The sequence below is a fragment of the Podarcis filfolensis genome (genome assembly GCF_964270895.1).
Source record: "Podarcis filfolensis genome assembly, chromosome: 6".
Taxonomy (NCBI): domain Eukaryota; kingdom Metazoa; phylum Chordata; class Lepidosauria; order Squamata; family Lacertidae; genus Podarcis; species Podarcis filfolensis.
In genome coordinates, this window is record NC_139609.1 from 99,220,408 (window position 1) to 99,232,720 (window position 12,313).

General features: G+C 58.1%; 1 protein-coding gene across 7 annotated transcripts in view; it reads right to left on the reverse strand.

Annotated features, from left to right (window-relative positions):
* Window positions 1–569: 569 nt before the first annotated feature.
* CDH22 (cadherin 22) overlaps window positions 570–12,313 on the reverse strand; it is an 88,197-nt gene continuing 76,453 nt past the window's right edge. For all 7 annotated transcript variants that reach the window (XM_083618553.1, XM_083618550.1, XM_083618552.1 and 4 more), the window contains 4 exons: window positions 8,318–8,439; window positions 7,219–7,336; window positions 4,183–4,434; window positions 570–2,908 (listed from right to left, as the gene is read on the reverse strand). In XM_083618553.1, the coding sequence (XP_083474679.1) occupies window positions 2,376–2,908; window positions 4,183–4,434; window positions 7,219–7,336; window positions 8,318–8,439 (1,025 nt within the window). In that variant the 3' untranslated portion in view covers window positions 570–2,375. The remainder of the gene's footprint in view (window positions 2,909–4,182; window positions 4,435–7,218; window positions 7,337–8,317; window positions 8,440–12,313) is intronic.

The following is a 12,313-nucleotide window of genomic DNA, read 5'->3' on the forward strand; positions in this document are numbered from 1 at the left end:
AATTCAAAGAGGCAGGAAGGGCTGCAGGAAGGTCTGATCCAGACCCCTATTAGGATAGGGGGAGTCATTTCTCTTTTGCGGGAAGGGGATTCTGAACGCCTGCCTGGAGCCAGCGGCCCAGACCCACTTCTGTGGGGTCACCCCTGTGCAGCACCAGAAAGGGGCTCAGGTCCCTGCCAGGCTCCTGGCTGAGCTGCAAAGGCTTTCCTAAAATCATAGAATTGTAGAGATGGAGGGAGTCCCCGGGGTCATCCAGTCCAACCCCCTGCAATGCAGGAATCTCGGCTCAAGAATCCCTGGCAGGCGACCATCCGACTTCTGTCTGAAAACCTCCAATGAACCAAAATCCCTGCAGGACGGACACATAGGCCAGTCCCCTTCTGGGGAGCTCGCTGCCCCCCAGTCCCAAGCCCAGCAGCTGCAACGGGCAGCAGGAGGTTTTCCTCCCCACCTCACCCCACGGAGCAAGGCAGGTGCTGGGGGCCCCTCTCCTTGTCTGTCTGTCACGTACAGGGTGGGTGCCTGCCCCCCCCCTTACCAAAGGAAAGCAGCACGAAGGACTCCAGGAAGACGACAAGGAGATCATTTATTTCCGGGTCCCAGAAAGACCAAAGTGTGAAAATATCAAAGGTGAGCAACTCGGCTGGCTCAGAACTCAAAGCACAGCTGCCCCCCCCAAGTGCTCCATGGGCCTGCCAGCTCCTCCTGTGGGGGCATCCTTTGGGGGGCAGGGGAGACGCACCCCTATTTACAGGTGGGAAGAGGCAGGAGTGGGGGGTGTCACCAGGACAGCAGCTCTGGGCAGGTGGGTGGGAGGGCAGGCAGTGGGGGGGGGAGCGCCAGATACATACCCTGTTTGGCCCGTGGCCTGAGAGGCCGGCTGCCCCCAGGGAACAGGGAGGGGAGCGAATGGGAGGCGTTCCTGAGGAGGAGAGGGAGGGGAGCAAAGAGCCGCTGTCCCTGCACCCGGCCCCCACCCTTTGGACAAGGACCATGGGGGGCGGCCTGCCATCTGCCCAGTTGCCTCTCTAGAACCAGAGGGGAAGTCACAGTGAAGGCCAGGCTGGCTTGGGGGGGCCCATCCCACCCCCCAACCCCCACTACCGGAACAGCCCAGGGAGACTGGGGAAAATCCTGAGAACCAGCGACTCGGCTTGGTCCGAGCCGTAAAGTCAGGCAGGCCTGCAAAGGGGGGCAGGAGGGGGGGAACTGGCCAGGAACAGGGAACTTGGGGGTCACAGCAGGTGCCAGGGGAAAGGGGAGTCATGAAGGCTGCCCCACTCCCAGCCCCCCAACACACCCTTCAGGTCTTGGCCCCAAGTCCCAAGGGGCCCTTGCTGGTCTCTCGCCCAAAAAGCCGGGCATTTTGTAGGGAGAAGTGGGACCGGCAATGAGGCTGTGGGGCAAATGGGGTCTGCCTCCCTCAGACCCATGGCAGGGAGGGGTGGGGGGAGTCCCAGGAGTCTGCCCATGGCGCACAACTTTTGCAAGAGGGAAACGGGCAGGTGGAGCCAGAAGGGGACGGTTGGTGGGGGGAGACCCTGCGGAGCAGCGATGCACCTGCTGGAGGGGAGGGGTGTCACACTGCAAGCACCTGGGGAGGACGAGGTGGGGGTGTCTTTGCTGGGGGGGTGTCTGGGGCTGCGTGTGGGAGAGGAGCGCTCTGCTGTGGAGAACTAGAAGACCCTGAGGATTGGTCCCCAAGAGGGGTGGAAGGTTCTAATCCAAAATGCAATATGGAACGCTGCCAAGGGAGGGAATCAAAATGGTCCCCCCCTCACTGGAAAAGCGCTGTGCCCCCTCCCCTCCCTGAAACCCACAACCAAAGGCCTCCCCTCCCCCGAGGACGAGGCCAGAGAGGAAGGTCCGGGGGGGGGGGGGAAGTCCTGGAGAGGGAGACCCGGGAAGGAGAGCCAGCCAGCGGGAGAAGGAGCAGCAGGCGCCTCTTGGCAGAGACTCCCCTTAGCAAATCAAAGCTTGTCAAACGTTGGAATCAAGTGACAAAATCAATTTCGACAACAAAAGGCTCCCCTCCCTCCCAGGCAGGCCGCCCCCTCCCCTGCGCAGATCCATTTAAATGATAATTTGCCAGGGGAGAAGTCCTGGCTGGCAGAGATGCCGTCTTCAAGGGGCGTGGAGAGTTTCAGTGCAAGAGGAGGCGAGGGGGCAAGCAGTGGGGCGTCCCTGGCCCCCTGCCCTGGCCCTCCCTTACCCCAAGGCCCTCCCCTTGCAGGCAAGCCAGGGCACTTGGGGGGGGGGGGTTCTGCTGTGTGGCTGGACCTGGCTGCGCCCGCACGGTGCCCCCCCCGGAAGCCACTGCCAGCCTGGCTCTCTTTCCTCCGCTGTGGGTGGGGTGTCTTTTTGGTTTGGTGGGCCTAGGACTCTGCGCCGCCGCCGCCGCCGTCCTCCTCCCCTCCCCGGCGCCCGGCGTAGAGGGCCGCCAGCTGCCGGAAGCGTGGCCCCCAGCTGCCCAGGTAGGAGAAGTCCTGCTCGGAGCCCGTGGAGCGGGAGGCGATGGAGCTGAGGGAGGCGGGAGGGGAGTCGGCCCCCTCAAAGGCGTAGGTCTGGAAGGAGTCGTAGGGGGGCACAGAAGGGTCCTCGTCCGCCTGCCCCACTTTCCTGCTGATGTAGTCCCTGAAGACGGAGAAGTCCAAGTCGGGCGCCGGGCGCCACTGCGGCAGCGAGTGCAGCTCCGAGGGCAGGACGGGGGGGCCCTCGCCCCCGCCCCCCTTGGTCTCCGCAAAGTCGTAGAGGCTGCGCAGGGCAGACATGTCGTAGGCCTCCGTGTCCTGCTCCCCGCCCCCCTCGTCGTTGTACTTGATGACGTTGTCGCGCATGTCCTCATCCTCCTCAGAAGAGAGGTGGCCCTTCTGGTGCCGCTTCAGGGTCAGGATCAGGAGGACCAGCACTGGGGGGAGAGAGGGGTGGTCAAGGCGGGAAGAGGGGGGGAGAGAGCAGGGGACCCCCCAGGACAAGACAAGAGCCAAGGGCTCCTTCCAAGCACCTCCCACCTGAAGGGGTCTCCCTTTCCTTAGAAAGGCAAACCCACCTCTTCTGGCCCCTTTCCAGAGAGGGAGGCTTGAGAAGGGCTCAGGCCCCACGGAGCCTTCAATGTGGGGTTCCTCAAAGTCTATATTATCCCTCCTGCTGTTTAACATCTACGTGAAACCTCTGAGTCGGGTTATCCGGAGGTTTGGAATACGTCTTAGCAATATGCTGATGACACTCAGCTCTCTTTCTCCTTGACATCTGCAGGTGAGGCGGTGGGAGTTCTGGACCAGTGTCTTGCCTCGGTCATGGACAGGATGAGAGCCAACAAACTGAAGCTCAACCCAGATAAGACGGAGGCCCCGTTAGTGGGGGATTCCCTAGACCAGATGGGTGGCAGGTCACCTGCTCTTGATGGGGTTCCCCTTCCGGTGAAGGAGAAGGTCCTTCTGGATCCACTACTGTCGCTTGAGGCTCAGGTGGCCTCAGTGGCACAGAGGACCTTCCGTCAGCTTCGCCTGGTGTCCCAGCTGAGCCCCTACAGGGAGAGTCTTAACTTCTGCTGTCTCTGCTCTGGTAACCTCAAGGATGGATTACTGCAATGTGTTCTACATAGAGCTGCCCCTCAAGACGGTTCGGTAGCTTCAACTGGTGCAGAATTCGGCAGCCAGGTTGCTCACTGGAGCAAGACGGCTTGAGCCTATTACACCGGTCCTGGTCCAACTACACTGACTACTGCTTAGTTTCCAGGCCCAATTGCAAGTGCTGCTCCTGACCTATAAAGCCTCAACTGGCTCCGGAGCCCAATACCCCAGGACCGCCTCTTTCCATATGAACCCGGACCCTGAGATCCTCCTCTGAGCCCCGCCTTCGTGTGCCTCCTCCTCAAGGTGCGGAGGGTGGCAACACGAGAACGGGACCTTTTCTGCAGTGGCTCCCCATCTGTGGCACCTTCCTTCCATATCACTAGGTGCCCGGCAAACAGTTTCTCTTTCACTCGGCCTTTGGCTGATGAACAGCCTCTGTCCTTTAAAGTGTTGATGGGAGGGGCTTCATAGCCCCTCCTTTCCTTTTCTTATGTATTTGTGTCCTCATTTTATATTTCTGTGTTGTGCGTCTCAGCCTATTCTTGGAAGAGTGGCCCTCCCCCCCCGGAGGGGCAGGAAGGGGGCTCCGTGGGGCGCAGAGACTCACCGATGAGGATGAGGACGCAGACCAGCAGGGCAATGAGGGCTCCGGGGCTGAGCGAGGCGGAGACCACGAAGGCGGTGGTGTTGCAGGACTGGATGGCGCCGGAGCTGTCGCAGCCGCAGATGCGGATGGTGAGGGTCCCGGTGCTGGTGAGGGTGGGGGGGCCGCTGTCCACCACCAGAATGGGCAGCAGGAAGAGGTCCTGCTCCTGCCGGTTGAAGGCCAGGCGCTGCGTGTGCACGGCGGCCGTGTTGTCTGTGGGGAGGCAGAGGGAGGGGGTCACCCCAGAAGGGGCATCGTGCGTTGCAGGGGGTCAGACTGGATGGCCCTTGGGGGTCCCTCCCAACCCTACAGTTCTGCCATTCTAATCCAAGGAATGACACAAAACAAATGAAATACCGGGAAAATCCCTGAAACAAGAATGAATCGACAAGAAAAATGATCTTATAGAAATAAAACTAAATAATATAAATCAAAAAGTTTAAGGAAGAAATTAAAAAAAACTAGAATTGTACAAAGCCTTAACGGGATGCCAGCTACAAACCTCGTTTCACTGAACTTTTCAGTTTCCTCAGAAGGAAATTGAAAAAACATAAACCTTAAATGACCAAAATTCAAATTTCTAGTCAATTACTTCTCGTTTCAGGGATTTTCACAGTATTTCATTTGTTTTGTGTAATTTCTCAGTTCCGTGACTGTCCTTTTTCTACGGACACTAATCCAAGGAGGCAGAGGGTCATGGGATGGACGGAGAGCGGCAGGCGGCCCCTTCCCTAGGCAGCCCCTTCACACACACCTGAGGGCTGTCATGTGCTCTTTGCAGCTGGTGCAGCAGGATTCGTCCCCGGGGCCAGCCCAGCCAGAGTCAGTTCTCCCCCCCCCCCCCCGCCCTCCTTGCAGGCACAGACTCTGCAGATCCTCTCTCGCCTTCCTCTCTTCGCTGTCAGGGTCCCCAGGAAGCTGCCAGCTCCTCCTGCCCCCCCCAAAAAAACCTTGCTTCTAACGAGATCTTTAGAGAGTTCCTGCATCTGCTCCTTTTGCCTGCAGTCAGGAGCCGTCCGGTGTCGCTCCCAATTAGCCACCAGCCAGCCAAGAAACACACACACAGAGAGAGAGGCTCTTCCAGAGCAAAAAGCAGCCCGGCAGGAGAGAAACCTTCTTCTCCCATTGCAAAAGTGGGAGGGTGGGGGCTGCCCTTCTGGGATGTGCCCCCACCCCAATCTGTCCTGCCTCATCTCTGCCTTGTGTGTTTTGTGTTTTGAGGGATGTCTAGAGAGGGACTTCTGGGGGCCCCCATCTCCCCCACCTGCACCCTGGGCTTGTTCCATGCAGCCCAGCAAAGCCTGCCTGTGTCGGGAGGGGGGGTCATAGAATGCTAGAGTTGGAAGGGACCCCCAAGAGTCATCTAGTCTAACCCCCTGAAACATAGGGATCTCAGCTCCGGCATCCAAGCCTCTTCTTAAAAACCTCCCAGGAAGGAGAGCCCATCTCCTTCCATCCCACAAACGGCTCTTACTAGCAGAAATTTCTTCCTGTTGTTGTCTCAGAATCTCCTTTCTTGCAACTTGCAGCCATGGGTTCGAGTCCCGCCAAACAAGCTGGCGGGGTGTGTGCCCCCCACAGGACACCCCATGGGATGTTAGCTGCCATCCAAGCTCCCCAGGGAAAGGCCCAATGGCATTGGCAGGGGGGAGATTGGAGGGTCCAAGCCCCAGACAAGGGGGACCCAACGGACCCCCAGTCTGCCCCTGGGGTGGGGGAGAGAGCAGCAGCTGGGCCACCCTTGCAGGCTGTGGGTGGGGGACGATGTGACCCTGCGAGCTGCCTGCACAACAGGCAGAAATTCATCAGGGAGGTGCGGGGCTGGAAAAAGCTTCCTTGGTCGGCTTTCTGCCTGCCCAGATCCCAGAAGCCCAGCTGGAAACATGAGGAACTCTTGGGGGGGGCACCCCAGATGCTGAGAATGTTGATGCGAATTTTATATCGTTTTGGTATTTCTAACTTTTTGTCTCTTTTAAACGATTGCTGTACATTCTTTCTGGGTTTTATCATTTTCTAAACCGCCTTGGGGGTTGGGTTTCCCCCCTCCACAATCGAGCGGCATATAAATCTTAAGAAATAAATAAATGAATATGAAGGAAATTATCCTTTTCAGCATCTGCTGCCTCTTACAGTTGTGCCTGTTCCTGTTTTCTTGCTCTCTGTGGGGAGATTTTGCTGATGGGGCGCACAGAACTCTCTGGGCTAAAGAAATGCAGCCCCTGCAGCCACGGAGGGAGACGGAGGCCCCTGGAAGCTCACAAGCCCAGAAGGAGAGCAGTTGTCCCCCTGCCCCACTTTGGTGGGCGTTTCAGTCCAAACCCAGATGCGCCCCAGTGGAGCTTAGATTCACAGAGCTGGCAGGGACCCCCAAAGGTCATCCAGCCCAACCCCCTGGAAGGCAGGAATGCCTGTGGGCATCACAGGAGAAGAGCAGCTTCCTTGCCCCTCTCAGGAACCAGGATGCCCTCCTTTTTCCCACCCACCCCCTTCTACCAGCCTGACCCCAGGGAGCAACCTCGAGGCCAGGCAGGGAGGGCTGTGCGGAGCTTTGCGCCCAAGGTCTCTTCCTGCTGCCTCCGGGGATGTAAAAGGAGGAGATTTAAGTGAGCGCTTTGTGTCTCCATCTGGGCTGGCATCCATCAGTGTCTTGTCTTGGCTCCAGCAGCAATATTTATAAATCACATCTCAAAACTGGCTACAAATTTGTACAAAGAAACAGATGGGCCGTTGGCGGCCGTTTGTCACCGCCGATATTTACACCGTGCCCAGGAGAGAGCAGAGGGGAGGCGGGCAGGGCAGAGGGGGGCACGGGGGGGCGCTCACCAAGGATGGGGCAGGAGCTGGCATACGTGTATGAGTGGGGAGGGGCCGTGGGGCAGGGCTGCCGGCCTCGGGTGCGGGAGAGCAGGTGGAAGGGCTACCGGGGGGGGGCAAGGTGGGGGGCTGGACTAGATGACCTGGGAGGGTCCCTCCGTGCTCTCTGGCTCCACGGCTTACCCTCGATGTCCAGCAGGGAGAAGTGGTGGCTGGAGGAGGCCTCGGGGGCCAGAGTGAAGTAGAAGCGGTGGCCACTCTGGGGCTCATCGCGGTCGACGACACTGATGGTCTGGATCAGCTGCAGGGAAGGAGGGCAGCGCTCAGAGGAGCAGCTCCAAAGACATGCCCAACACGGGGCGCTGGGCAGTTGCTCAGCGCCAGTGGATTCTCAGTGCCCCCCCCCACAAATAGATTGATCCTGATACGTTGGAAAGACACAGATATGCCCCCCCCCTTGATCAATGGATATGAAAACTCTTACAGCCCATTCTTCCAGATAATGATTATCCACGGACGTCTTTAATGCCGTTTCAAAAATATTTGTCAAAACCATCCTGAATCAACCTATACTAAGTTTATATTTCAGCTTTGCAACGCTAATTACATTTATTGCTCTTATGTATTCTCTTTCCCCCTTTTCTTTTCTTTAAAAAACTTCCTTTAATTTGTTATAATAATCTCAGTAAAATATACGTATTCTAGAAGAACCCCTCCCCCTCAAACTGCACCCAAGGGGTGCGGTCTGGGGCAGGTGGGGCCACAGGTGCCTCTCAGGGGCAGACAGAGACTGCAGCTCCCAAAAGTGCCCCCCCCGCCATGGCAAGACAGGAAGGGTAGCCTCCCCCCCTCCCCAGCAGGGGTGATGGCCTCACCCCCTGATTGACAGCCGCTGAGCCACCCCAGCAGCTTGGGGAGCTGGGATGTGGGAAAGGAAGGAGAGACAGAAAGGGGAGAGAAAAGCCCCCACCCCAAATGCAATGCACCAGCCCCCCCCCGATCCTGCTGGACCACAGCTCCCCACAGCCAGTGGTCAGGGCTGCCATACGCCACATAAGACACCCCCAGTCCCTCTCTAGGCAAAAGCAAGCAGGTGGGAGGGAGGGAAGTTTCCAGAGTTTTGGGGGGACCTTTCTGCCCAGCAAGGCTGTCCCTGCCCCATATGGGCCCCACACCCCGCCCACGCCTGAGGTCTCCCTGCCAAGTCCAGGGCCTGCCTTGTGGGCTCAGAGCCCCTCTCCTGGCTGCCCCCCCACCAGCTGCCCCCCCTCCTGCTCCTCACCTGCCCAGGCTTGGCGTCCTCGCAGACGGCCGCCTCGTAAGGGGTGGCGAGTTCTGGAGGATTGTCGTTCACGTCCAGGATGCGGATGCGAAGGGTCTTCCTGGACACCTGAGCGTGATTGTCTGGAAGACAGAAAAGGGCAGAGGGGACTGAGAGCCGCCTCCCAAGGTCCGGGGGGCCGTCTCTCGGAAGAGGGACCAGCTGGCTTTCTCCTGCTCCAGAACTAATGGAGGAGATTCCAGCTGCACCTCAGGAAGAACTTTCTGAGGCCAAGGGGAACAGACTCCCTCGGAAGGTGGCAGACTCGCCTTCCCTGGAGGTTTAGAAGCAGAGGTTGGCGGAAATCTGTCAAGGATGCTTTAGCTGACATTCCTGCATTGCAGGGGGTTGGACTAGATGACCCTTGGGAGTCCCTTCCAACATCATCATCATCATCATCATCATCATCATATCTTTATTCTCTGCCTGATGGGACTCAAGGCAGCTTAAAGGTAAAAACAAGAATCACTAAAAACAAGAAAGAACCAATCATTACAAACAACAAAACATTAGTAGAATTAAGACTATATAAATCCCAATGACCCCCCGCCCAGGACAATTTCCCATAGGCAAGCCTAGAATTGCAGGGTGAGTTTTAGGAGCCAAGTGGCTTCCAGATGGAAACTTCCTGGCTTTTCCCTTCTGATCTTCTCAACAGAGGCACGAAGAAACCTACACTGTGGCACCTCGGTTTTCAAATGCCTCCATAGTCGAATGTTTCGGAACTCGAATGCCCAGAAGTCAATGCCTCGGTTTTCAAGCTTGCCTCAGAAATTGAACAGGAAACGCGGCTTCCGTTTTGAGGCTTCTGCTTTCAGTTTTGGTTTTCGAATGTTTCGGAACTCGAATGGACTTCTGGAATGGATTACGTTAAAAAACCAAGGTAACACTGTACCAGTTTGTGTCCTCTACAGTTGAATCTGATGGACATCAAAGTGACCTCGGGGGGCTGCATAATTCCTGCCCACTTAAGGCAGAATCTAGACTGTCCACTTTTCTGGCAGGATAATACCCCCCAGGGGTGGTCTCTGCCACCCCCCCCCGTCACCTCTACAATTCCATGGTTTTACCACATGCCAGGGATCTCAGAGAGGGGGCTGTTGGCACCTCAAGAGCATCTCCCAGCCAAAGGTGGAACCAGGCCCCTCCAGCCCTAGAGAGAGCTCCTCTGACCCCCCTCCATAGCCAAAGTCTCTCTGATGCACCCACCTGGGAGGACAGAGGACTGAGGCCGTGGGGAAGGAGCAGAGCCTGACCCACGGCAAATGGAGTAGCCCCGAACCACAGGAAGCCCCTACCTTCAGCCCCATCCCTCTGGCCAACAGCCCTGAAGAAATGCAGGCCGGCCCCAAGCTCCTTGCCCACCTCCAGGTATGCCCCTGCCAGCCCCACCTGGTGCAAAGACACCCCCTCCTCAGCCCACCCCACAGCTGCCTCTCCCCCTTGTCCACCTGCTGTGAGCCTGGACACTGTGTCCGACCCTGCTTGTAGGGTGGGAGCAATGCGGACGATGCCCCTGCCTCCAGGCACAGACACACACCCCACCTCTGCCCCCCAGAGCTAGTGCCCTTTGCCAAGAAGCATCGCTCCGGCCAGGGCTGGCAGCAAGCCCAGCTGACGGGCACCGTGCCAGTCTCCTCCTCTGTGGCAGAGAGCGTCCGCTGGAGAGAGGCGGGCAAGGAGGGGCATCTCTCCCTGCTCAGCTCTGCCAATGCCCAAGAGAGACCATCACCTCCATCTCAGGGCATCTTGCTGAGAGAGGGCATGCGGGCACCTCTGGGGTGAGGAAGCCTTGCCCACTGACTTCCCTGCCCCACTCTCATACCACCATAAATCCAGGAAATCGGGGCTAAAAGCAGCTTTAGTCGGCCTCTGAGCATGCCATGAAGGCCAGTCGCTGGGGAAGGGGCTGGCCTTGCACCCCATGGGGCACCCAGTTGGCTGCTGGGAGGGGCAGGATGTGCTGAGCCTGATCCACCAGCAGCCATTTCTGGGAGCCCTTTGCAACAGGACGAGCGGCTGGCATTCTGGAATGCAGCCGTGAGCAGGAAGTGCAGCCCCAGCAGCAGCCTAGCCGGGGGGGGGGGGCCTCTGCCAATCCCCGACTCCTTGGCAATGCCACCCGCAGGCTGGCCAGCTAGCCTGGCTCTGCCTTCCTGGCCTCCAACATCTGCCTCTTTGCTGATAACTTGCAAGGAACTGCCGTTGCCCAAAGGCCTGGGGGACGGGGGCAAAGGGGCATCACGGCAGCCAGAGCCGGCCTTCAAAGACCCCCCTCTTCCGGCTCGCTCTGCCGCGGCTGCCACTTCGCTGATTAGAGAGGAGGGTCCCGGTGGAGGGCCGGCGCCATCCATCAAGCGCCTGGCACCTGCCCTGCTCCACTGAAAGGAGTGGGAGAGACGGAGCTGCAAGGATGGGCTGGGCAGGGGCCGGATCTGGGCAGAGGAAATGGGCAGGTGGGCACAGGAGGGGGGGCTGCTGGATCTGGGAAGGAGGGGCAGGGGCTGCCCATTGCCCCCTCCCTCCCTCCTTCTCTCCTCTTGGCCACTGCTCAGATTTCTTTAAGAAGCCTTTTCTTACAAGGCAGCTCAGAAAAAACACGTACGAAGCAGCACAAATTTAAGCCAACAGAAGTAAGCGTAGCTCGCAAGAAATCTCAGAAAATCATCCAAGGAAGCGGGTGCCTTCTCCTGGGCTGGTGGCTCTGGGAGAGAGATTGCCTGGCCGCCCGCCAGGGACTCCTGAGCCGCCATCCCTGCCTGATGGGGAGCGTTAGGGAAGGAAGATTAAACTCTCCCCCCCCCCAATCGCAATGCCCTTTTACCAATCTCTGAGGCGACCACGCTTGGAGGACTGCGCACAGTTCTGGCTGCCTGGCCTCAAAAAGGATATTGTGTACCCAGAAAAGGGCCACCCAAATTATCCCGGGGAGGGAGCACATCCCTTGTGTGGAAACTCTGGTAGAAGGTGGCAGAACCAGAGGTGTGTGAAATTATGTAAGGCTGGCAGGGGAAAGTTGCCTCCTGCTCTCATCACGCCGGAAGTCCATGTGGCCGTCAGATGAAGCATCGGGATGGACAAGATATAGCACTTCTTCACACACTGCCATTAAACTCTGGAACTCCTTGCCACAAGACAGAGGGATGGCCACCAACTGGACCGACTTAGAGAGGAAGACGGGACCCTGTTTCTGCTCTGCTCTCGTGCCTCTCAGGGCCAGTTGCTGCAGACGACAAGCAGGGAGAGATGCGGCCATGCGCTCTGGTCCTGCATGAGGGCTTTCCTTTGGAGCATCCGGTGGGCAGCGTGCTGGGCTCCTGGAGCTCCGGGTCTGATCCTGGAAACAGGCCCTGCCTGGACTACGCAGGCTGCTGGTTTATTAATGGCTGGAGGGAAGCAGAGACCCAAAGGGCAGCCCAGGTCTGCCTGGCTCTGCCAGCCCTTGGTGCCGTTAGCATTTCCAAGCCTGCGTTGTGCCAGGGAATCGTCTGAAGACGAGGCCTGGGGGGTGCCTTCTATGGCAGACCAGCTTCTCTCCGATGGAGAGCTGGAGGCGGAAGAGGCCCCCCCCCTGCCCACAGCATGTTCAGAAGCAGAGAGAGAAACAGAAGCTGAACAGCTTAGGGAGGAGTTACCCAGTTATGAGATAATGACAAGGGAGCTGGAAGGGAGGGGGCAGCTAGTTGAGACGTCTCTTGAGAGCGTGGGGAACCCCACCACCACCACCACGAACTTGGAGGTCCGAACGTATCAGAGAGCAAAGGAGGCAGAGGGAGGGAGGAACTTCTCATTGGCGACTAAAACGCTGCTGAAATTGGAAGGAAGATTGGAGTGGCCAACCGCCCTCCGTGCGGAGAGCTGTGTATCTGTGCTTGCAACATGATGCCGTAATAAAAGGACTATAAATATATCAGCTGCTCGTTAATTCTTATCTGTGAAGTTACCGAAGAGAGGAGA